This window comes from Lineus longissimus, chromosome 11 (assembly GCF_910592395.1).
Source record: "Lineus longissimus chromosome 11, tnLinLong1.2, whole genome shotgun sequence".
Classification (NCBI taxonomy): Eukaryota; Metazoa; Nemertea; class Pilidiophora; order Heteronemertea; family Lineidae; genus Lineus; species Lineus longissimus.
In genome coordinates, this window is record NC_088318.1 from 16,903,212 (window position 1) to 16,929,939 (window position 26,728).

Genomic DNA, 26,728 nt, shown 5'->3' on the forward strand with positions numbered 1-26,728 from the left:
ACGACATGTATTTCAGACATGTATCTAAAAATAGTTAAAACAGAAACACGACGCTAAACTCTAAATTTGCTATATGTTTTTAAAAATAAGAAATTGACTACGTATATTGTTGTAGATTTCTATTTTTCTCAGTATGTTTTGAACGAAGGAACTGAAATAACAGCTAGCTGAACAATGGGCACAACGTCAACTGAGAGGAAAATACTGTTAGTCTCAAGTTAATCAACTCGTCCGCATATCGGTGGAATTAAACTTTCTCGTTTGTAGATGCACACCAGTCGTCGAGTTTTTGCTACATGCTCTAATAGACCGATCCATAATTATGAGGGCTTTGGGAATGTAGTTATTTGCAAACAATTTTTCAAGTTATCTCATTGTTTCAAACCATAATGACTGTATTTCACTTTAGTATTTCATCGTGGTACGTGGTACTTCTTTGCAACAAAGCATTTTGTATTCAAACCAACAGCTTTATTATGCATGCAAATAAAACCACCTGTTTTTATCTTAACCTAGGAAAACTTCCCAAAATCTTTTCAATGCCATAGAAGTCGTGCAAATCCATGGTTTGAAAACCACAGGAAGTTGACGCTTTCATTCTTTCTATCACAGATTTATTGTTTGAACCAATGATATCATTTCAAATAATTTTGACCAATGATTAAATTCCCACATGGCGCCTCATAAAACACCAGCCGGCCGTTGTAGAAACTAGCCAAGAAAATGTCACCATTGGAAACGCGGACAGCCACCATTGAAGGGCAGGCAATGGAGATACCACTTATTCGAAAATTTCTCGATTTTACTGAAAGCTACATCATGATAATGATCATCTCTGTCGGCATTTTTGGAAACACACTGTCATTTATCATTTTCGTTCGAGTGAGAAAGAGGGCCGATGCGTTCGTACAATATCTCTGTGCCTTGGCCGTGTCGGACACTGCAGTGATACTAGTTCTTGGGGTCGCCGACTGGGTCGCATACGGTCTAAAATACCTCACAGGTGGCGATATCAGTTTCAACTTTATGACTTACAGCAGTGTGACATGCAAACTCCAGGCAGCGACTGTGCAGTGTTTTATGTGCATTTCGGCTTGGATTATTGTCTCATTTAGTCTGGAGCGTGCCTACGTCGTATGGTTTCCTCTGAAGCGCACTACAATCACACCAGCAAAGAGACTGAAGTTAATTATAATAATATTTGTACTATTCGTACTATTAACCCTTCATCGTCTATTCCTGATTGACATAGATCCAGGACCACCAACACTCTGCTACTACAAAGATCAAAACATCGGTCTCATTCTGTGGCAATTCGAAATAGCTTTGTATAACTACGCGCCCTGCATCCTTATACTCATTGCAAATATCTTAATTCTAATCGCCGTGTATCTCTCCAAACACGAAGACCTTGGGAGAACAAGGAATAAGACGCGGAACGAAGCAAGACTTTTGATTTCATTACTTCTCGTTTCTTCACTGTATGTAATCCTTTTGATGCCGTTGTCGACCTTGTTTACATATCTCACGGAAGAGAAGGACAATCTCGAACCGGAGCAGGCAACATTGCTATATTACTTAGTAAAGTTGTTAACGCAAGTCAGTGTCGTAAACTATTGTCACAATTTCATTATTTATGGCTGTACTTTGCCTTTTTACCACCAAGAGGCACTTGTAATTTTCAGCATGTTGCGGCGAGTTACATTGCCCGTGTGCGGGAGCGAAATTTTTTTCTGCAGGATACTTCTGCCATAGTGTACATCTGACAGCCAATCAGAATTCAAGGAAAGCACGTGTCTTTGTTGACATCATCTTTCCACATGGCGCAATAATGTCAACAATGCCACGTGTTCTGATAATCTTGGAAAGAACAAGTTAGCAAATGGTTAGAGGAGTATATTAGCTAAAATATATTTATTTGCAGTATCTTAACATGTATTTTCATTGTCGAGTGGACTGTATTTATTGGACTTGTCTGTTAAAGGCGCACTGTGCTCGGCAAAATAGCCGAGGTTGAATGTTTATCTGTCAACCGTGTAACTAGTTCTGCTGTATATGCATAGGTGGCGCCACCATTCAATTTATTTTGTTTGCTTGTCAAAATGTGTTTTATACAATGGCCCTTCAACAATGTTCAAACTACCAAAATAGGCCTGATACCTTCAACAGCAGACATCGGATACACTGTCCCTTTAATAATTATCAACATTGGCAACTGTCAGTGTCACTGCCCCTTAAAATTTCACAAATCGCGAGACATCGGATACACTGTCCCTTTAATAATTATCAACATTGGCAACACTGTCAGTGTCACTGCCCCTTAAAATTTCACAAATCAATGCATGCATTGCAATGTAGCGATCAGATCAGCTGATGCCTCTTTTGTACGCATAATATCATCAATTTTACAATGAATCTGTGCAATTCATTCCTAAACATTACGACACAAACCTTGAGTTGAGCATAATTGGGGTCAGACAATGAACTATTGTCACATTCACAGTTGAAGTGGCACTCGGCATGCGACTCGGTATCGTCCATTGTATTTGCATTATCATGCATAAATAAACAGTGTGACGTCAAAGATCGCGCCAATTGTGATTGGCTGTCAGATGTACACTGTGGCAGAAGTATCCTGCAGAAAAAAATTTCGCTGCCCGTGTCGCATCTGAGAAATTCATAATGAGAATCTAATAAGTACAGACTGTCAAGTTGCCTTCATTGGTATTCGAACCGCATATCTTTGGATTGCCGATGTAACGTTTGTTTTGTCCATAAAGTTGGCCGAAAATGTTTTTTGCCAGTGCAAGAAACTGTCAGAAAAGTTTTGAGTCTCAACCTTGACGGAAAATACTGACAGCAGCAATATATATTGACGGAACTTTGGGCTTCACCAAGTACAAATATATTCGCGATATGTATTTTGAGCATGTCTTAAAATAGCAAAATGACCACTGTCATGACTTTGTGTGATGTTATAATATAGTCTGTAGCTGTATATTAAATGCGTATTATTTTTATCCTCAGTGTGTATCAAGCGAGGAAACTTCAGAAATAGCAGCTTACCAACATCCACAACGTACGGCATTTCTTTCGGGGGTCGAGAGAAACTGTCGATTGATCGAGGGAGATACGCTTCTTCCAGGAATTAAAGGGCGTGGATATGTGGATCCCTAGCACATTCAATGCTAAAAATTTAAAATTCACAACATCATTATTCAAAAGAATAGGAATTCGTTCGTTGAAGAACTTGATATTTAAAACCGAATTTGATATTTTTCCAATCACGTGTATGTAGGTGTAAATACGCATTGTAGATGTAAACGGTATCAGGCTGTTTCGCTACATTGCCAGTTCGCTACCAGTCGTTTCGCTACATGTGGCGGTCGTTTCGCTACATGGTAGGTCGTTTCGCTACATGGGTGGAGTCGTTTCGCTACATGATGGGTACGGTCGTTTCGCTACATGGAGGACGTTTCGCTACATGGGTGGAGTCGTTTCGCTACATGGATGTAGGTAATTTCGCTACATCGTAGGTCGTTTCGCTACATGGGTGGAGTCATTATTTTTTCAAGTTTGTGCTAAACTCCGGGCTAAATATTTGTTGTGAATTTAGGGAAAAAATGCTCGAGTATACTACAATCAAGATGTACAGACCGGGGGAGCTGGCGGTACGTACCCATAAGTCTTTGCGGTAGTCTCGCGCGTACCGGATATAACCCATCAAGCTTTTCTCCTTCAGAGAAATACTGCGTTGCGCTCAAGTGCCTTATAAGGCTCGGCGGAAAGCCCCCCACATGGCACTTTCAAAGTCAATAACGATGTTATCGACGCGAACCTCTCCGACAATCTCCTTCAACCTTTGCAAGATTGCTTTATAATTGCGCCGTTTGCAAGCCGAGTTCTTGGACTTTCCGCCAAATTGCTTGGGTCCAGTGGAACAGACATCCTGTGATGTTGATGCCTGGAAATACTCGGCGGAAAGCGACCGGCAAAGTTTAAACGTGGCATCAGCGTACCAGGTCTTTGCTTTACTCAGGAGGTGGATTTGTTCATCTGTTGCGAAGATGAAATGCCGGCGATCTCGGACATTAATGTCAGCTAAAAAACAGTTGCCCCTCGCGTTTGCATTGATGTCCGGCCGAAAGAAGCGCAATTATAAAGCAATCTTGCAAAGGTTGAAGGAGATTGTCGGAGAGGTTCGCGTCGATAACATCGTTATTGACTTTGAAAGTGCCATGTGGGGGGCTTTCCGCCGAGCCTTATAAGGCACTTGAGCGCAACGCAGTATTTCTCTGAAGGAGAAAAGCTTGATGGGTTATATCCGGTACGCGCGAGACTACCGCAAAGACTTATGGGTACGTACCGCCAGCTCCCCCGGTCTGTACATCTTGATTGTAGTATACTCGAGCATTTTTTCCCTAAATTCACAACAAATATTTAGCCCGGAGTTTAGCACAAACTTGAAAAAATAATGACTCCACCCATGTAGCGAAACGACCTACGATGTAGCGAAATTACCTACATCCATGTAGCGAAACGACTCCACCCATGTAGCGAAACGTCCTCCATGTAGCGAAACGACCGTACCCATCATGTAGCGAAACGACTCCACCCATGTAGCGAAACGACCTACCATGTAGCGAAACGACCGCCACATGTAGCGAAACGACTGGTAGCGAACTGGCAATGTAGCGAAACGACAGTAAACCACTCTACTGACTGAGCTAAGAGCTGAGTAGGAATGATGCCACCACAACATCTAGTTCACAACCGCCATCTTATTACTATATACAAGTTGAACACACCAGCTAGGTGTGGTCTGTTGCCTTCTTTATAATGTGTATCGACGTTCGCTCGGCTAATATACATTTCTCCGTATTTCCTCTTGTACATGAGATTGTACTTCTAAAGCATAACGACCACGCATTCCAAAGGAGCTAATCGCGAAGTGCCCCATTTTCACAGATTGGGAACATCACCAAACACTAAGATCTCTTAATCATAATGACCATCTCTCGGCGACTACAAGAAGTTCTCGTGGTCTCATACTTCCTTTAACGGGTTATATCGATAAGATGCCAGAACCTGGAAGTCAAGATCACTCGGAGAAGGCAAGGCATTTTTCTAGGTCGACCTGGCAAATGAGGTGATGACCAAAGAGTCATGACAGTTCTAGACCCTCGATAAATTTCCAGAAAACAATTTGGAATCGCATTCTCAATCCTTGTGGCTGCATATATGGTCTGCAGGTGTTGGTTTTTCGTATAAATATCAAGACAGCGCCAGAGAACATGTCTGCTACGGAAGGTTATACGGTAGCCATGGGAGGGCCTGCCTTCGGAATCCCACTCATAAAACAAATAACCAACTTCACGCAAAGCTACATCATGCTAATCATACTCGCCGTCGGCATTTTTGGAAACACGTTATCGTTTATCATTTTCATCCGAGTGAGAAAGAGAGCCGATGCTTTCGTGCAATATCTCTGTTCCTTGGCCGTGTCGGACACTGCAGTGATACTAATTCCTGGGGTCACCGATTGGATCGCATATGGATTGCGACACATCACAGGTGGCGCTACCAGTTTCAACTTTATGACCCACAGCAGCGTGACTTGCAAGATTTTCGCAGCATGTGTACAGTACTTCATGTGCATTTCGGCTTGGATTATTGTGTCATTTAGCCTGGAGCGTGCATACGTCGTGTGGTTTCCACTGAAGCGCTCCACACTCACACCAGCAAAGAGACTGCGGTTAATTCTAGCATTATTTGTAACGTTTATGTTACTAACCCTTCATCGTATATTCCTTATTGACATTATCTCCGGAACGCCAACACTCTGTTACTACAAGAATCAAAACATTGGAGTCATTCTCTGGCAACTCGAAATAGCTTTACACATTTATCTTCCCAGTTTGCTAATATTCATTGCTAATATCTTCATCCTGCTTGCCGTGTTCTTATCCAAAAATGACACACTTGGGAAGACAACAAATAAATCGCGGAACGAAACGAAGCTGTTGATTTCATTACTTCTAGTTTCTTCATTGTACGTAACCCTCCTCATGCCTCTCTCAACTTTGTTCACTTATCTGACGATAGAGGGCGATAATCTGGCTCCACAACAAACATCAACGCTGTATTATTTTGTAAATTTACTCCAACAGGTCAGTGTAATATACTACTGCCAGAATTTCATTATCTATGGCTGTACTTTACCGTTCTACCGCCAGGAGGCAGTCATTCTTTTCCGTCAATTATGGCCAGGTACATTAGTTCGACTCCAGCTGCATTCTTCGTGAAATATAGGCTGACGGATCAAATATACCCTCTCGAGTAAGGCCGACGCCGAGCCATGGAGATTTTTGTAACCTCAACATATGAATTTTCTACTGAAGGCCAGAGCCCTGTATAACACACTGTGTACATTACGTGTACATTGCTAGTCATAGGTTTTGGTAAAAAAGTACCCCTAGGGCCAGGCAATCCACACCAAATTTCATATGTGTTTAGAAGAACCATTTACCAATATCATAATAAAATTTTACAACATTCCAATACCAAATGCCTGAGAAAAAATGACTTCTGTACAGCCTATCCGTCAAATTGACACTAGCGCATTAATATAGCCCTATCAAAATACGTGTTCTAAACTGACCAGTGAGACCACATTTTCTTGAATATATTGTCAAAAAGCATATTTCTGTGATGGCCTGACTCTGTAGATTTAGAATCAACCACAGATTGAGAATTAATTCCACTTTGATCCGCCCCATCCATCTATTACCACAACTTGATCTCTGCCCTAGAATAAAGCCCCCCCCCCCCCCTGCACAATCGAAAGCGATGCCTTTTTCCTGCAGCCATTGTCCGATACACTATCGAAAGCGTCCTGAGATCACTGCCTTCAATTGCCTGTATCTCCAAGGGTTTCACAAAAACATGTTTGTGCCATTTTGGCCAAACTGTTCGTAGCTCAACCTTGTCAACACCACTGAACACATCCCTCTAGTTTTTCGATTTATCATTTATTATATCGGTTTGTATCCTGGGCTGATGGGTTTACTCACTGGCAGCATTCATCACAAGTGCTCTGGCCTCAAATTCAATTAAAAATTTCAAATTTTGAATGGATGGCGTAGACCTTTTAGCCTTAACCGTAATGTTAACGCCAGCGTTAGTGACAAAACTTGTTTTGACCAACCGGGCCCAGAACTAGAGGATCAAGACGTCCCTGAGAAATGTCGAGCTGCTGACTTCAAAAGATTTGATACAAACTCATTTTTTCTGTTTCATTGATGGTAGTGGTTGGTACAGTCTAACGGATGATTCCACAGCGCAGAGCATAGTTTACGCGCACATTTAGCGTGGTACAATTAACGAGAAATGCATTAGTTTAACATTATCTGCGCGTATCCTTAAGCATATCAAAAAAGAATCAAATACAATATATTTATAAACTATGTTTGACATTTTCTATTTAAAGTGATGTAAATGCGACTGAACTCTAAGTAGGTAAGATATTTTAGAAATAATCTCCACGGCTACAGCGATTGTTCCCCGTGGGCATTTCTGTTTTCATCAGTATACTCGTGTACGTGTAAGCTGCCGAGGTGATTTCATTATACGACCAATATTGTGTCAAAATCACTTGGTTAAAACGAAAGACGTTTGTGACCATCCGGTGATCATCCGGTGAGCATCTCTTTAGCGCCACATCTTATATGACCAATATTGGATAGTCCACTTGTTCTTAAAGACAAGTCATAAATATGTCTTCAACTGAGGATTCCATGGTGACCCATGAAGGAGCAACCATTCAGATTCCACTCATACAAAGAATTGTCGACTTCACTGAGAGTTACATCATGATCGTTATCATCTCGGTCGGTATTTTCGGGAACACGTTATCATTCATCATTTTCCTTCGAGTGAGAAAGAGAGCCGATGCATTTGTACAGTATCTCTGTTCCTTGGCTATTTCGGACACTGCAGTGATACTAGTTCTCGGGTTCTCCGATTGGGTCGCATATGGTCTAAAACACATCACTGGCGGCACCATCAGCTTCAACTTCATGATCTACAACAGCTTGACTTGCAAACTCCACGCAGCTACTGTGCAGTACTTCATGTGCATCTCGGCTTGGATTATTGTGTCATTTAGTCTGGAGCGTGCATACGTCGTGTGGTTTCCACTGAAACGCAATACAATCACAAAAACAAAGCGACTGCGATTAATTATAACGATATCAATCATATTCATATTATTAACTATTCATCGTCTCATCGTCGTTGACGTCACTCCAGGAACACCAGCACTATGCTACTACACAGATCCAAAAATCGCTCTCATTATATGGCAACTTGAAATAGCTTTATATAATTACGTTCCCTGCATCCTCATATTCACTGCAAATATCTTAATTCTAATAGCTGTGAATCTATCCAAACACGACGACCTTGGAAAAACAAGGACGAAATCTCGAAGCGAGGCAAAACTTTTGATTTCATTACTTCTAGTGTCTACCCTGTACGTAATCCTCCTCATGCCACTGTCGACCTTGATGACATATCTTGCGGAAGAGAAAGACAACATGAGACAAGATGAGGCAGCGCTGTTGTATTATCTGTTAAAGATACTGATACAAATCAGTGTCATAAATTATTGTCAAAATTTCATAATTTATGGCTGCACTTTGCCTTTTTACCGCCAAGAGGCGCGAGCCATTTTTAGTTTATTCTTGCCAAAGGTATTATCGAAACTACGACATTAATCCTGAATAAAACTTTCTGTAAGTATATATATGTAGCAGCCATCCCTTTCAACTACAAAAAGGGGGACTGAGTATTCCATAGGTATCAGCAGTTCCTCCTATTTAGCTACCGGAAAACATACTCTGTGAAGTGTTACCGGTTATAAACTAGTGCGCATAAAATGCTAGAAATACACGTACATGTAGGAATGCATGAATGGCGATGCATGGCGACACACATTGCGGACCAGAAAATCTACACGACGGCATCAGCCCCGCATCACTGATTGACCAATAAGCGTTAATCGCAGCATCACATTGCGGAAAGCGGTACTTAAAGAAATCTATGCGTGGTCACAGTGTCCAGTAGGTCTGCTATCTGTGAAATCAGAGTGTAGTTCCTCTGATATTATGAATGAATTTAAGCGGTTTCAGCCGCACATTCGGATGAATTTTGAGTCTGACATGTTCACCGGCGTGGATTTGGGGATCAAATTAGCCCACTATATAAGCTCTGAAACGCGGCGGACACGCGTGAACGACTACCAAAACTTCACACACCCTTAACCTTCATCATAGGGGTCATGACTTGTCATGAATTCAGTGGATTTATACCCTGAGTGAGGTCGTTCCACCCTGCAAATATTAGGTTGGAGTGAGATATTGGGAAAAGTTATGGCAGTTGATGTCTAAAGGAAAATGGCTTAAAGTCTATTAGTGGTGTGTAGCCGCCACGCTCTAGACTTGACACAGCTCGTTTACCCAGCTACTGCGACGGCAATGGAAATACCTTTGCGTCGTAATAGTGGGGTTACGTAAAGCCCAAACTCAGCGTGCATTAACGTGGCGGAAAAGGGTTTTCGCGCAAGGAGTTAGTGATAAAAAACGTATAATGCGTTATTCTACTATCTAAAGAGCTGAAACAAATATGGGAAAACGTCGAAAATTTATTGAAAAAAATGTGAACTAATGAAACAGAAGAAAAATAGACGTATGTTAGCATTCGCTGGCGGGTTGTTTTCACTGATGGGACCGAGATTGAATGGTTGCGCGCGTTACCGGGGTGGTCGCGGAGACAAGTAATATCATTAGTAATCAGCATCTACTGAGTTTGTTGCTACAGAGGTGCATGGGGGCGAATAGGCACATTATCCTCCTGGTCACCTAAATATATCCCACACTCAAGTTGTCCCCTAAAATGTGAGCCGTGGTACGTACGTCTCATTGAGTGGATTTTGAAACGTTCCACTACACCTCAAACTCTGTCCATAATTGGTGTGCTTTTTGATAAATACATCATAACATACTTAGGTAAATTTATAGGTTTAAAAATGCAGCAGCTGCGGAAGACAGCGCTATCTTCGGTAATGATTACTCGGGCAGATAAAACTAACGGACGTGATGCGACAAAGAGTAGCCTGGATCTTTATTCAGTCAGTGGGTCATAACTAGTCTCTTCCAGGTCACTGACCAGCCAATAATGCGACGAATGCGGTACCTCATCTACGACTAGAGGACCTATCGAAATGACTGGATCGCGTTCTCCAAAGGAGACATAATATTCGATCATTAAAAATAACTCCGGTCATGCGCAAGGAGGATGGATTAGACCGGGCATCTGCCCGCAATTTTGACCTTCTTCTCCTCACTCTGCTACCAGTGGTGTTCAATATACACTGTACTCCACCTCTCCATATTTTGTACATGACGTATGAGTATCAAATACAATGTACCTGAATCTCAGGATGACCCTCCGGCTTCTTATTGTTATAGCGTTCGACGACACCATCAAATTTTTAGGTCGGTTGATGTCACATTTCGGGCTGTGTGGCCTTCAGTTAGTGTCTTCTCTCTATGCGCGGCCAGGTCGTCCTCCAGGGCTCAGTCTTGGAAGATAACTTGTGATGTACGGTCTGTTTACCGGTCATGTCCGCTTCTCTAACAAATCATTCAAGATAAGACCAACTGACGCACTAGAAAATCAGATTCCTCAAGTCAAACTACAAATCTTCAGTTTCTCTATTTTGTCATGGTCTAAACTTCATAGTCAAGCAAAACATACTGCATGATCTCAGGGTCATTAGCTTGATTTCTTTATATCAGTTGATGAACCAGTTCCTCTCATATCTATAAAAACCATTGAAAAGTTGCCGGTGGCCAAAACGGCTTTGAGCTTTACTTCGAGATCATGCGTGTGACACTGTGCCTTCTTGTGGTGGTCTTTGGCTTGGCCAGGACACAGGTTATCCGTGATGTCCAAGTAAGTTGATTTTGTTATTAATATTCATGTGTTTTAAGCTTACCTGTGACCTGGGCGAAGGGCTTGCGTTTTTCAAGCTGTCTCGTAAACTGATTTAGCAACGCATCCTCGCCGGATAAAATTTAACGCGATAATGTCTTACGAGAATTTCTTTCTTTTTTATTCAGGAAGGGTCAGGAGGACTCGACCAAGGTATGTGGCATTGTAATTTAGAAGTGCGAATTTCCTAAATTCGCCGCTTTCTTGTTATAAGATTTAAACAGTGGGATTAGACCGAAAAAATGGGTATGGTCAAAATGATATTGTAGACTTCTTTTCCAGACGATCTGAGACCAGACGTCTTGTTCATGCACTGAACAATGCCATTTACAGCATGGTTACCTCTTCCTTCTTCTTTTCCCGGTCACGATCATGACTATAGAAGTGAATTGCGACTTTCAAAATGGAGTGTGCGACTGGCTTCATGTAGTTGGCTCTAAGCAGCGTCTCAGCATTAAAGAGAACACGGATGGAGGTACGTTTTGTCTACTTCATGTCTTATACCAGTCAAAGATCGTTCAATCAGTCTCCTCGACAAGAGTAAAACCAAATATGTTTAGACATTGTAAGCTCGCCTTTCATATTTTTGGTAAGAGATCGTAAAACCGCACATCCAGTTCTTTCGACTAATTGTCGAAGTAATTCTAATATTTCAGGAAAATACCTCGCCTTCTCTGCACCCGAGGACTCTCCGGTAGATCGCGAGGTCTACACCCGCGTTACCTTGGGCAAGTTGGCGGCAGATCAGTCGTACTGTCTCACAATCTCCTACTCCTTGACCGGCAGCAACACCAAGCACATCATACTAGAGCAACAGCCCTCGGAGAAGCTCGAAGATCTTCAAGGAGAGGACAATGATTGGGAAAAGGTTCAGCTGTCTCTCTCTGGACAGGATAAATTGGTGAGTGGAGACTGACTAGTCCGCCAATGTTGACGAAATGAGCTAACATTTAGCTATAGTGTGATGGGCTAGGCCGGTTGAAGACTTTACCAGTGGAGTAGATTGGTGACTTCTGGTTAAAAGTGTGATTGAGGAAACTGATGGTCAAAACGTGATGAATTATCACTCTGGTCTCCCCAGTTGTCGTATGATCTTTTATCATGCTCTTGCCTTACGAAGGAATGCTCGCGACGAGTCATGCGTACACTCTTTTCCAAGATGTCGGGAGGTCAAAGCGCTTTGAGCATGTATACTTCGAAAAGAAGCCATAAGTGGCACCCACCCCCTCGACTAGCTACGCCTGACACTGATATTGAGGGAACATGAAACAGGAATTTTCGTTATTGTGTTTATGGAGTCAACAATGAATGGGTGTTCAAATAAACTCTACTTGACATATCAATATGAATTAAGTACTCTCCTCTCTTCCAGGTCCGCCTGAAGCTCATGTTCAGTCCAGGCTCGTTTGGTGACATCAACATTGCTGACGTCACTTTGTCACCAAACGCCTGCGAGTAAGATGCCAAGGTACACGTATGACAGGTAGAACATTAAAGTTGCCGAAGTGGATTTGTCACTACTGGCACTTTCTTCACCATAAAAAATAAACAAAAGATTGAATCGAGACATTTCTTAAATTTCCTATTTACTTCCAAGATGTTTCTTCAAGACCTCTGAAACCAGACAGACAAAATCACAATTACATGTACATGTATTTCAATGCCTATACGTCTTGACCAATGCATTAATTTGTACATTGGACTGGACTGCTCGAGACTATTGACCCCAAGGTATAAGCCATTGGAACTTTCTTTCTGTACGTATTGCAGTACTTTCTTGAGACACGCTTGTCCACATTACAATGATGATGTGCAACAGAAGAGAGTCTGGGTTGACGACCATGATAAATTGAGCTTCAACTGAATCAAATTTTACTTGGCGAGACATTTCAGTTACCGTCAATGACGGCAATACCGAAAGGAATCCCTCTATATACGACATCCCTCCCTGTCCGCCTCAATCCGCTGGACAGCCTCGGCCCGTATCTTTCTCCTCTCTGTCTTCCACGCAGTCGCACCAGCCGGAAATTTGTCGAACAGCAGGACATAGTCAGGCATCGAACCCGAACCCGTCTCATCCCCCTGGAACTTCTCCTTACAGTAAACACGCACATCCTCCGCAGTTAGATCCGCACCCGACTCCGCCACAATGCACAGGCATATCTCCTCCTTGATGACAGGATGAGGAATCCCTGATGCAACCACTTGGCGGATTTTGGTATGCTCGCGAATGACCTTCTCAATCGCCGAAGGGTAAATCTTCACCGTCGCTTTGGTGATGACTTCCGACTTCCTGCCATGAATTGTCAGGTAGCCATTTTCGTCCATGACTCCGTTGTCGTCAGTGTGATACCAGCCCATAGAGTCCTTAGCTTGGCTTGTCCTCTCCTCATCTCCTAAATACTCAACGAACATGAACGGGCTCCTGACGCACACCTCCCCTTCGGTTCCAACCGGGACAATCACACCGTTCTCATCAATGATCTTTATCTCATTGTCAAGACCGATGCCTGTCTTCGCAACTTTAATATCAATGGGATCACTGAGAAGAGTCGAGCAGATTCCCTCTGCCTCTGTGCCCCCGTACTCGTTCACTATTGGAAAATCCAACTCATAAAAGCTTCGCAACATGTCCCCCCGAATCACCTGTCCGCTGGTCATGCCAACCTTTATCTTACTGACGTCCATGCCATCTCGGATACGTCCAAGAAGCTCCGGCAACATGTACGGTAGCGTGTAGGGAACAGTAATGCCCTCGACCTCTAAACACTTGAAATAGAAGTTGAGGCCTTTCTGAGCTTCGGGGCCTGTGGTTGCAGTCTTGACAGAAACGAATGTACACCCGATGCTCAGCATTGGAATGGTACTACCACCGACATAAAACATCGGTCGATCAGACATCATTCTGTCGGATTCGTTTACGCCCAACCTCTTGAAGAATGCACGGAAACTATTGGTCATCCAGTGACCCGAAATAGCCACAAACTTCGGATTTCCCGTACTCCCGGAAGTACAATAGCAGCCATGGATCATGTCACTGTCAATGGTTGCCTGGTGCTTCCGCATCGTGTCCAGATCGCCATCTTGGATTCCTGTGAATAGTGTAGTCCATGGTACTGTGCCAGGGTAGGAATCGGCATCGGAGGAAATCAAGAAGATTGTTTCCAAATTGGGCAAATCTGCCGTCAGTTTGATTAATGGTCCTTGTTTCGCTAAACCAGGTATCATCTCCGCCAGAAGGCGGTAATTCTCATCCTTGTCACCAGGAAGTGCAATCAACCAGCGACACCTGGTGTGATTCAGTACAAACTTCACTGAATCACTGGATTTAACACTGACGTGGAATCGAATCAAGATGGCACCGGTCCTGGCCATTGCATACTCACAGATTGAATACTCGAGTGAGGTGGGGCAGAGAAGTGCCACCCTGTCTCCAGTCTGCAGACCTTCGCGTATCAACCCTGCGGCCAGTTGCTCTGTCTTGGTCTTCAGTTCACCGAATGTGATTGCTTGTCTTGGCTTGTCGACATCCAGGACCACTATTGCCTCTTTGTCGGGGTTGGCTGCTCCACGGATGTCGAGCAGTTCAGCAGGCGTGTATTGCATGGGATCAACGCCCCACGATGGGGACCTGTAATAACTTCGAGTCAGCTTTGAAGAAGGCATACTAATTCAAGTCCGTAGCTGTAGATCTTCGAACGGGTGATCAAATGTGATTTATAAGCATGAGTATACTACAATCAAGATGTACAGACCGGGGGAGCTGGCTGTACGTACCCATAAGTCTTTGCGGTAGTCTCGCGCGTACCGGATATAACCCATCAAGCTTTTCTCCTTCAGAGAAATACTGCGTTGCGCTCAAGTGCCTTATAAGGCTGTGAACAAAATTAACGTTCGACCAATGAGAAAGCCACATTACCCTGCATACGAGGTTGGACGCGTGATCACTAAATGACAAGTAAAAATAGAATCAGACCACATGTTTCTATATGTCAGAATGCTGCCGTTTGCGCTGTAGTACACGTGTGTTGTCCAAATTTTCGATTTCAAGCAAGTTTAAGGCCAACCTCGTGTCCACCAGACTAATGCATAATTGGCAGTTGAGCGCAACGCAGTATTTCTCTGAAGGAGAAAAGCTTGATAGGTTATATCCGGTACGCGCGAGACTACCGCAAAGACTTATGGGTACGTACAGCCAGCTCCCCCGGTCTGTACATCTTGATTGTCGTATTGATATATTAACAAGGCCGGATCAACGATTAGGTGACCGACAACCTGATAATCAATAAGGTTAAGGAAAAAGAACCTATACGGCACTTCCTAAATCGCTTTGTCGATGAAATGTCGCGATGTAAATTTAGAATATTATCGATTGTCATTCAAATTATTGGGTGATATAGGCTACTAAAAGTGATTTGGAGGTGAATACATGAATCACTGTGCAGTTTCAAGGTGCTGAAAGATGCTTACTGCTGTTGCCATATCTCAGTGACTCACCTGAACGTGAGTGATGGAGAGCCGGACGTCTACACAGACAGAGAAACGAGTCATTCTGTTTTCTAGCGTTCATCAAACAAAATGATGGAAGAACTGAGAAATAGTTGCGCTCAGAAACGTTACCAGACCTATTCATTGGAGCCATCCCGCATGTCACTTCAGCAACATATTCCAATAAGGAAGGTGGGCGGCCCACTTAGACTCTTCTTACCTAGAATATACAGCCCTTTACATCATTTGGAGACGGGAACCACCCGGTCCGAAGGGGTGCGCACTTTGAATTTGATTCCAATCAATATATATATACATGAAGTTTTGAACGTACAATTTTTTGTTTCATGTCGCCGAACTGGTGTAGTGCATATATTCTGACCACTGCCTGCACAAGTTATGCTCCATCATAACCAGAGCCTGCCGCGAGTCGGCTTGTAATGATTTTCTGCACAATTTCAAATTTCCCGCCACACAATCCGTATTTTATATGACGCGCCTCGAAATCAGCGCCTCTAGTGTCAAGATTGGCCTTAAATTCCACTCAGCGCATGCCCAGAAAATAAAAATGACCTTGACCTTCTTTGTAAATTCTTGGTTCTTTGACTCGTATAAAATATTCCTAATTTAGACTATTTTTCATTGTTAAATAGGTGATTTTACTTTTTTTGATGTATGAATATATACTATAGATTAAGTAGAGACTATCAAAATTGATACATTATCCCTCAACACTGCTATTGATAAGAAATTTGTGAGGCCGAACATCATTTGTGACGAGAGTAATGGCGGTCCTATTATCATATGTTTTCAAAACAAATGCACGTGGCTTGAAAAGTGGGCGTGGCATTGTCATAACTGAACCAACTGTGTGCACTGGGCAGTCGGGTCTTCCACTGCCTGATAGGGAAACTTGTGTTTGGACTGAAACATGTTATTGTTACCTGTGGCTGTGGAACATCAGATCAGATATGGCATATGATATGTACTTTCTCCATTAATTTGCCAACATGCGTATTATCCATTATCGCCTTTGATTGATGCCCTCATGGCTCATGATATGACATTGTCATTATATTACTACATGTTCACGTATTTCCTATCTCGTTATCTGTATAAGAACTGTTGGTGATGATACACACAACCACAATGCCTCTTTACGCCTCTCCGTTCTTCGTCAGGTCTATAGCTCTGAAAAGCCCTAGTACTGTAGCCCAAGGATTAAGGAACTTCTCTTTACATGACTTCAGAAACATTACCACTGTTTTCATCTCCTCCTTCCAGAACTGAATGAGAAAGGAATCAACATGGCGGCAGAGTCAATTGACCTTCAAAACTTCATGGACGTCATCACATCCTACAAATGCAAGTTCTGTACCTTCACGTGTCAGTTTGCGCAGGGAATGGCAAGCCATGTCAAACATGTTCATCTCGAGCAAGGAGATGCTTTGCCAGCAGGACTAGGATCCCTCAATGTTGAGATAAACTCTGTTGCTGCTGCATTATCAACTGGCACAGAGCCAGACAGCGCTCAACTTGAACCTCTGCAAGGCAGTGCTTCAAAAGATGATGGGTTAGGCCTTGAGAGTCAAGTCCTCCAGGGCCTACAAAGTGCCGAATCCAATACTGAGATTCATGACATGTCTAAAGATACTCCAGATATTGCAGCCCAATATGCTGAAATTGTCCAGGAGGCTACTCAGTGTATGGTTACTGAAGGAGCTATCACCAACCAGAGTTCCAGTGAAGTGGCTCAAGCTACCGGCTCCCTTGAAGATGCTGATGCAAGTGTACAAACAAAAGAATTGTTTTTGTGTGGTCAGTGTGGGGTAGCATTTACTTCCATTGACGATTGTAAGCAGCATATGGTTGAAGAACATAACGTCATGTTACCTGCGGATGTCGAATCTGAATCAACCACAAAAGAAGTGGCAACTCACACCGATGCTTCAACGCAAGTCATGCCAAAGAAGCGTCTTGGTCGCAAACGCAAAATCAAGGATCCTAGTCCTATGGTGATGGTCAACCCTGTTTTGATAAAATCAGGTGAGGAGGAAACTGAACACGTCGAAACAGAAAACATTGGAAAAAGACGCATCCGTGTACCTAAAGCTTTAAAAGATGATTACTGCTTGAGCAAACGTGTAAAAATCAGGAGAAAAACTCGCGAAATGAACAAACCCTTCGATTTAAAGTGTAAACACTCTAACTGCTTGGCTCGGTTTCAGTTGTTTTCTAGTCTAAGAATTCATGAGGCTTGTCACAACAATACAGATCAAGAACTGGGGGGATTTGTCTGTGTCGAGTGCCACACGCATTTCTTACAGTGGCGCACAATGCGTGTTCACTTGTGGAAAATGCATAAAATTGACACAGACTTATACACGTGTGAAGTTGAAGATTGCGACTTCAAAACTGACAAAGTTTACAAGTTGAATCTGCACAAGGAGGTGCACAGCGAGAAACGGCCGTACGCCTGCAATCAATGTCCGAAATCATTCAAACAGATAAACCAGTTACGTACACACCAAATTGTTCATCTTGGAAAAAGCGCTGACCCGTCCATTGATAAATGGTATACCAGTAAGATATGCGGGATCTGTAAACGATCTTTCGTCAATGTGAAATGTTTGAATAAGCATATCGAGGCAGTCCACAGCAAGATTAAGCCATTCATTTGTCAGTTCTGTGGCCACACTGCGGCAAGGAAGGCAATGCTTCAACTCCATCTTAGGACACATACTGGAGAGAAACCATTCAAGTGAGTAGCTATTACCCCCAGAGTTTAATGGATTTTCCGAATCAAATTGGATTTTCTGTAAGGAAAGTCATGAATGCTAAATGGGGTGATCTTGGTCAATACCTGAGTCTGTGACTGTTACCAGTTACAAAAATCTTTGGCCTTCCTGCCCAATTTAAAATTTGAAATTATGAAATCTCGTGTTTTTATTTCATTTCAGGTGTGATCAGTGTTCCTACACGACCGGGGACCACAACTCGTTACGACGTCACCACATGCGCCACACCGGGCAGAAACCGTACCAATGTTGTTACTGTGCCTATGCGTGTATCCAGGCCATCTCACTCAAAACACACATGAAGAACAAACACCCAGGATCAGAGGGTGTGTTTGCTTGTAATCAGTGCACTTACATGTAAGTAAATGTGTCAGTATTGTAGCTACATGTATAGAGTATGTCTATGGCATCTCACTTCAGAGAGTCTTGCGTCTTTCTTTTATTTTGGCCAAAATTGACACATTGAAACCAATGACCAGGCGTCGTTGAATTGTCTTTTTCAATTCACATCCAAAGACAGTGCAACAGACGTTAGGAACCATATGCATCAGATTGTGACTATTCCTTTAGCTTTTGTTGTTCGGGTAGTCCCTTGTCCAAGATTCTAACCTATCGAACTGTATTTCGTCTGCAGATCTGTGAACAAGGCATCCTTGGAGCATCACCTGGAGGACCACAAGAATGGTTTGGTTGACATCACAGCCATACGCTCCCACCAGCAAAGGCCTGGTCGAGTTGCGATTACCCCTGTGGCATCAACCTCCGCTGGTCAGCAGACTCGTGTGCAGACATTCACAGTACAGCAAAATGAACAACAGGTATGAATAACAGTTATAAGACGGGGTTAGAGTGTGACTGGTTATGTATTATTATTCAGCCTTCTCCAAAATTTTGAAATGTTACCACTTTCACTATGTCAAGTCAAGTGTAGGGGAGGGATCTGTGATTGTGAGGAGGGATTTGCAGGCATTTCACAATCAGTGTTTTGTTGGTACTCTGATATACATGTATTTCATATTTTGCAGACTTCCCAGCAAGTGACTGTCAAAGCTCCAGACATGGACGGAGGAGTCCAGAGCTTCATCGCCAATGATCTCTCCGCTGCACAACTGATCTATTCCGCTCTCAGTGCCATTCAGCAGTCCCAGAAGGACAAGTCAGGTGAACCAATATCAGTGGACGGAATGCAAGCTACGGTCACAGATAATTCCACTGAAGGAAGTTCTGGTCACACAATAACATTTCACATTCCGACGGCACAAGGGTCCACTGGGGATCACCCTGTTTTGCTTCTTCAACAACCTGTGACCCAGGCGGACTCGAATGTCCAGGATGCCATTTCAGTGGCTTATAATACAAACAGTATACAGTCGAGTCTAAACCAAGCGCAGGTCAGTGGAGAGCGTTTAGAATTTGCTGCGACTCAAAATGAAGTGTCTGAAAATGAAGGCCCAGTTCTGTTGATTGATCAAGAAACGAAAGGGGATTCTGGTATCGTTGCAATGGGTTCACAAACCGAGGCGGAGGATTTACTCAATCATGCAGCAACGATGGTAGCGCTTCGAGGCAACCAGGAGATTGTCTCCCTGGCTGCGGAGACAGCAGAACTCCCAATGAAAGATGACGATGCAGAAAATGTCATGGAAACGCAACTAGTTCAGATTTGTTCTGACAGTGCAAATATCATACAGGGGGCAGACGGGACACAGTTTCTTCAGGTTATGGCCGCTGATGGACAGCGTGCAGAGACGTTACTCCAACTTGCACCTATTGACAGCGGTGGACATGTTTTACAGACTGTACCAGTATCGTCAATAGGTAGAAATGTTGAGACGTCACAATAAGACCTATACGGCTCAATTTATATTCATGCATTATATGCCAAGATAAAATGTTATGTCATGTATTTTCAAGGCAGAAGCCTGACTTTTGAAAGATTGTGTAAGACTCCACGTTGTGCATGTAATCCCCTTATTTCCCTGAAAATGCCCTGTCAGATAAATTCATTGTAAGATCAGTCATTTGATATTTGCTGTAATAAATTAAGATCACTCTTGTTAAATATATTTCCCTTTGATTGTGACTTCATCCTTTTCAAACTGCGTGATTGAGGAGACCAGGGAGTGTTGTCCACCTTGAGAGGAGGGCATAGAGTTATTCCTGTTTTAGCGACTGAGACATCCTTGGATGAAAATCTTGGTGGCATGTTGGAAGCAACAAGATGAGACCCTTATGGGCATGGACCATCACAATCTGTCCCCAACCTGATATCTTGGGGCCAGATGGAGACAGGGGACCCAACCAGTTCCCTTGGCCTGATGACTTCAGTGACTTGCTACAGCAATTTGTGGGCAATATAATCTCACTGTCATATTGAGGAAATTGTTAGGTCACAACCAACCAAATTCTAGGACATGGGCTAATTTGTCACAACCAGTCTTTGACATAATCTCGCAGCCCAGCTAAACATTCCCCAATCAATCCTTGGCCCGATCTCAAGATTTGATGTGGTAAGATAAGTAAAGTAGTCACAACTGGTCTTTGACATAATCTGGCTGCCGAATTGAGCATGTCGCATCCCATCCTTGGCTCAACCTCACGATTAGATGTGATTGAGAGAAGTGAAGTTGTCACAAACTACTCTTTATGATCTCCCAGCCCGATTAAGCATGTCCCAGTCCATATGGCCCAGGCTCAAGATATCCATACTGGACTTCCAGTGGTATTACAGTGCTCTACACAAGGCCATTTGTCAGGGTGGTAGGGGGGGAACTGGGCAAGAATGCCATGTCATAACAGTTCAGCACCTGTAGGCCTTATTTCAAGAAGATTTCCTACAACAATGACATATTCTTTTGATGTTATACATCTTTATTTCAAAACCCCAGAAGATAACATAATATCTAAGATCGATCGAGTGATGTCATTATGAGCCAAGACAACCTTTTAACTTTTACCATAATCACCACCAAGCTCTACATAAACACTGGTTCTGCTTGAAAACTTCTGCGTGAAAAAACTGTGTTGCAATTATGGTACATATCAAAGAATCAAAGACTCCAGAATTTCAGAACAGGATAAGTTTACATGAGATCAATAAGTATATGTCATATTTGGGATCATTTTCCGGCGCCTGTCACTATTATAGATTGGTTGTTTGGGCTCAAGAAATATCTGTCTTTGTTTATGTCTTGGTTTCAGGTTACATTCTACAAATAGAATGCCCTCACGTTTCTCAAAGTAACAACCCTTGCAGCGTTTCTTGAGCACAACTTTTGATTTATATCCTCGTATTTGAACTGATTTTGTCAGTTGTCCATGGCCATGCTGCTCAACAAGTCCTCCACAATATTCGGAACTCCCAATATCACTTTTGCACAGAAGGTCATTCTTACAAGTCCTGCTTAGCATCCCACCAAAAGAGCTCAGTGTTCTTGCTGAAGATTGGTTTGTAAGAACTCCTTGAGATAGATTCTTGCTCACAGAGGCTGAAAGAAGTCTAGCATGACCGGTAGTAACCCTCAGTATGCTGGGGATGGCTTGCAGTAGGAATCGTGTTGTCATTTTCAGCAAACTTGTCTGCTCAACAATGGACACCTGAATTAGAAAGACATATTTAGTAAGGTTTAGATTAATGAAATATACAGCATCAACAGAAAGGCAGTGACCCTATACGACACGAAAACTCTATTTCGACGCAAACGTCGCACGCTCGTGACGTCATCAGAGCCCGTGGAGCCAGTTCAAGAGTTATACAGTACTTTGCAGAATATTTCCACCGAAATTGTATAAAACAATGAAAGTATTGATTATATCTATGAATCAATAAACGATTTACAATTTCAAGCCCTTTACAGAAGATTTATTACCTTGCAAAGGGCTCTTGTGGAAGGTTTTTAGAGAAAAAGAGAAAATGTTTCGTTCGCGGCCACCATGTTGGATTTTAGTGCCAATTCGTCTTCGGTCCGTAATGTCGAAAATTACATACACCCGTTGAATTTCTCACATAGTCAGTAGGTCGAGTGCACGAGTGAGACATTGCACACCATTGACGAAGCTTGGAGAATGAATTAATTGATGACGTCATTTTGGGGATTCCTGTCTAAAAATAATCATCTTTGTCAAAATGGCATACGGTGGATTTTCCTCACATTTTGGGTTCCAAAACAAGCCGATTTTAGATGATTTAGAAGGAGTGACGTGTTCAATATGCCTTGAAATATACCACAATCCCGTGTTGATATCCTGTGGGCACATGTTAGTAGAAATACAGGTCGAAATATATCGTAATGTTGGCATCAATGACAATGTTTCATATCTGTTTCGTGCATCTGCATTCATCGAATCATGCATTATGAAAATTATCATTGTATTGTATAGCCTAATGTATGTAGGCCTACGATGTAATGTCACTGTCTGCCTACATGCTGTGTATGGTCTCACATCCACACACAAACACTAACACTAACAATCTAATGGAGGGGGAAGCCACTGATTGACTGAAGCCGAAGGCCACAACCAACAAGCTGCAAACAAAATACTGTATGGTCTCACACCACATGATCTTTTTTTCGTCGTGCCTGTATTTAGGTTTGTTTGGGCCCGTAATGACATCCACTGCCTGGTGTAAAAGGGTCTATGTAAGTACAGTGCTCGATGTAGACTCTGAAAGTGGTAATCTGACTCATGGACGACAGGGCACTGCTTGTGACCACTGACCTCTTCTTATTTCAGATTTTGTAGCAGTTGTTTAGATCCCTACTCTCATCTTGCTGAACCACAGTGTCCGTTGTGTCGCTTGGTATTTGACCCCAAGAAGCAGGCAAAAGCTTCTGACGTTGAGAAGAGAATCTCTTCTCACAAGACAGTATGCAAGCAATGTAAAACGAAGGTGAGAGAGAAGAAAATGGTAGTTTAATGCCAGAAATCATCAATCATTATGTCATCTGAGGGTTTCAAATCAATCTCTGTATATCAGATAGTTTAGCAAAGCTTCATGTTCATCAGATTCAGACAGAGTTGATGCAACTTTGACGATGAGAATAGTTCAGCTTTAAGCTGCTATCTATGATCATCATACAGATCAGTACTGCAGTTAAACTATGTCTGATTAAATCTGATTTTCCCACTGCAGGTGACTGTGTCGAAGCTGCGTTCACATCTTCCTACATGTTCAGCCGTCACTGGGAATAGACCAGAGCCATTTCAACCTGCCTCTCCCACAGGACAGCCACTTCCAGTGTAGGTTCTTTATTCATTGTGATGATTCAAGAGCAGTAGAACTTTATGTCCAGTTGATAAACACACACATGGTGTGTTCTATTCTGTCTGTCAAACTACTCTGAGCCATTAAATTTGCGCGAGCGTTTATAGAAGTAAAACAGTATCACATGGAAGTTTAACCAGCACTGACTCCTTTCATATGGCACTTTCTCCAGCATGGGACAACAGCACTCACTATGTCACCTGTACGGGCCTGAGCTATAAAACCGCATCAAATTTTCATTATTTCCTTTTCAGTGATGTGCCAAATCGTTCGACATTCCAGTGTCCATACTGCGGAGTCGCAAACCTCACTAGCAATGATCTGCTCACACACTGTAATGAACTTCACAAGGACAGCCATGCTAAAGTTGTAAGTTTTGAAGCGAATGTTTCACCTAACAAATGAGATGAAAGTTTCAGTAAGCCAAGAATAGAAATTGGGATGACCTGAGAACGTCACTGTCAATTCAAATAGTACTTCATGGAAAAAGTTCTTTCATTTACAGTTTCAACAGACTATCCAGTTCTTCAGGCCCAGTAAAGGTGACAGCACAGCATAATGCAGCCTTGTTTCAGTTTATTCATTATGAAATTGACATGAAACAGCATCTTCATTTGATTTCAATTCCATGAATTTTCACTTTAAAAATTAAACTAGTCTTATTTCTTACCTTGCAGGTGTGCCCTATTTGTAGTTCCATGCCGTGGGGTATACAGGACATGAAAAGTTCAAATTTTATCAGTCATCTGAACCTGAGGCATAAATTTGAATACGACACATACGTGGTGAGCCATTTATCATTGTTTTTACAACTTATGGCGCACAATTCTGGTGAGCTTGGGAAAGGCACTTGGCCAGTTACTGGAGTGGAACACAACAAAACACTTATATGAGAAAAGAGAAATGTAATGCAAGTTCTTTATAGCACTTTGTACAACTGTACAGTCTCAAAGTTATTTACATTCATTCCCCTGTCTAATCCAGAAACCTTTCGGTAGAAACCAAGGAGCGTACATGCCATGTAACATGCCCATTTTAGGCCAGTTGAAAGTACCGACTGGCACTAACTACGCTTCGAAGCTTCTGCTCACAAGTCAGACGCTATTCCATTATGCCAATGTGCTTCCCTTAACAGCCTTTGCCTTGTTTTGCAGGACTTTGATAAAGATGATGATGCAATGTTGCAAGCTGCACTCAAAGCATCGATGGATCACACTTGAATGTATGTTGGACCAGAAGATGCTGCAGTTTAGACAATGAGGAGAATGTACTATAAAAAGTGTATGAACTCTAACCATATGTTCATAAACGAAAAACTGTAAGAATGACATTTAATTCTTCATGGTCTGAAGGCAACTGTCTGTAGCCAACGTCAACGAAGGAATTTTCCCAAAAGAGTTGCAATGTATCACATTTTACGGAAGAGGGGGTGGGGGTATTTGTGTCCTCTTGTTATCTTCACAGGAGTTACTTTCTTGTTAGTGTCTTTGTCTCTCACCTTTTGTAAATTTCACTGTTTGATGTATGTGTTGTGTTTGCAATATATTTTGAGATTTTTGTAAAAAAAATTGATCGAAGAGTTTGTTTTTCAGATGCTCTGTATATTGGGCACTTTTAGGAAAAATGACATGTAGGTAGCAACAATGATGTGCATTTGAAGTGTGTGTGGCAAGGAAATCCTTTGGAAAAGTTATAATTGAAGTGATAGTTCATTTTGGAACCTTTGTAGAACATCATTTGTTTCTCCCCTTGGTGCTAATTTTTGTTATTACAGATATCTATTTGTAGGACTTGAGACAATAAATGCTTGTTTTTATTTTTTGAGTAATTTTCTGTGTGATTGAATGTTGAAAGAGAGGGAATTTCATACTCATGGTACCAACGGTGGGGGGGGGGGGGGGGGAGTTTATCTTCGAGATATGATTCCTGATCAAATGTTAAAATGTTCATTTTCTGGCACTGTCTACTTCTTACATCTGTTCCTGGCCAACTCATTAAATGGCAGAATCTAACTGTATAATGTCTCTTTATTTTCTCTTTGGTGTCTATTATTCATTTTACATATTTTGTGAATTAGATCAGTCATGTACATGTAAATATGTGTCTCCCTTTATAGCATATTAGAATAATGATGAGTGTTTTGATTCTCCTCCTACCATTCAAATAAACATTCTAAAAGGTCTTGATCACATGATATTGACAATAATTGTTATGGAAAATATGTGAAGCCTTGTTTGATCACAGCGATCCTCCATGTCACAACCTACACTTGTAATCAGATTAAAACCAACCAGTCCTCAGTTGAGAAACCAAGGACCGCTTGGTTTTACTTTGATGACAAGTGTTCTCTATGAGCCCTATTAGAATAGAAATTAATCCTCGCTGTAGGTCCTTGGTTGTCTATACAACTGGTTTATTGCCAGACGAACAAAACGTTTCAAAGACTACACTTCTTCACTTAAAACATTATATTGAAGCCCTTGCTGGTGCCAATTGTACTGACAGTGTAAAGTCAGATGACAACCTATATCGTAGTTGATATCAGACTATAAACCCTAAACTTTAAACTTAAACTTTAAACTTTGACACTATGCCATATATTTCACTACTGGTACATGTAAATTCTATGTTCCATCCAATTCATCATTGTACAAGTGCTAGAAATGTTTGCTTGTAGTTGTTCATGAAGTTTTATATGCTGAAGACTTTACGTTAATTTAAGTGTAAATAAATCTTTTATCATTGGATATATTCGTTAAGTTTTCTTTTTTCTGACACTTTTAGGATTGACTCTTGTAAGTTCTGAGGATATATTCTCCATCCTGACGTAATCAGTGGTTTTAAATATACTCTGCCTCTTGATGACATAGCAAAAACCTGATCTCAGGATGATAGACAGGCCGAATCAGTCCTGGCTGCTCCACCGTGTTGACAACATGATGAGAGTGATGAGACAGTCACAGCCAGGCCGCATCAATCTTCGCCACACTGCCTAGTTGTTAATATGGCGAGAGAGATGAGACAATCACAGCCAGGCCAAATCAGTCTCGGCTGCTCTGCCAAGTTGTCCACATGGTGAAAGAGATGAGAGACAGTCACAGCCAGGCCAAATCAGTCTTGG

The 26,728-nt window shown here is 42.2% G+C and overlaps 4 protein-coding genes across 4 annotated transcripts; 3 read left to right on the plus strand and 1 right to left on the minus strand.

Moving 5' to 3' along the window:
- The first annotated feature begins 10,871 nt into the window (after nucleotides 1–10,871).
- Nucleotides 10,872–12,620, plus strand: LOC135496250 (nephronectin-like). Its single transcript, XM_064785477.1, has 5 exons — nucleotides 10,872–11,016; nucleotides 11,184–11,208; nucleotides 11,438–11,530; nucleotides 11,712–11,956; nucleotides 12,428–12,620. Exons 1-5 carry the CDS (start codon nucleotides 10,945–10,947, stop codon nucleotides 12,512–12,514), a joined length of 522 nt encoding a protein of 173 aa, XP_064641547.1. The 5' UTR covers nucleotides 10,872–10,944; the 3' UTR covers nucleotides 12,515–12,620.
- LOC135496249 (medium-chain acyl-CoA ligase ACSF2, mitochondrial-like) lies at nucleotides 12,617–15,271 on the minus strand. Its single transcript, XM_064785476.1, has one exon. It carries the CDS (start codon nucleotides 14,719–14,721, stop codon nucleotides 12,985–12,987), a length of 1,737 nt encoding a protein of 578 aa, XP_064641546.1. The 5' UTR covers nucleotides 14,722–15,271; the 3' UTR covers nucleotides 12,617–12,984.
- Nucleotides 15,272–16,115: 844 nt separating this feature from the next.
- On the plus strand, nucleotides 16,116–20,380 carry LOC135495588 (transcription factor E4F1-like). The gene is made up of 5 exons (XM_064784387.1): nucleotides 16,116–16,196; nucleotides 16,828–18,304; nucleotides 18,504–18,698; nucleotides 18,976–19,159; nucleotides 19,367–20,380. The coding sequence occupies exons 2-5, from the start codon at nucleotides 16,851–16,853 to the stop codon at nucleotides 20,183–20,185; spliced, it is 2,652 nt and encodes an 883-aa protein (XP_064640457.1). The 5' UTR covers nucleotides 16,116–16,196; nucleotides 16,828–16,850; the 3' UTR covers nucleotides 20,186–20,380.
- A 2,081-nt stretch (nucleotides 20,381–22,461) lies between these two features.
- LOC135495339 (E3 ubiquitin-protein ligase RNF166-like) lies at nucleotides 22,462–26,315 on the plus strand. The gene is made up of 6 exons (XM_064783826.1): nucleotides 22,462–22,598; nucleotides 23,076–23,232; nucleotides 23,476–23,582; nucleotides 23,862–23,976; nucleotides 24,285–24,392; nucleotides 24,762–26,315. The coding sequence occupies exons 1-6, from the start codon at nucleotides 22,468–22,470 to the stop codon at nucleotides 24,825–24,827; spliced, it is 684 nt and encodes a 227-aa protein (XP_064639896.1). The 5' UTR covers nucleotides 22,462–22,467; the 3' UTR covers nucleotides 24,828–26,315.
- The last annotated feature ends 413 nt before the right edge of the window (nucleotides 26,316–26,728 follow it).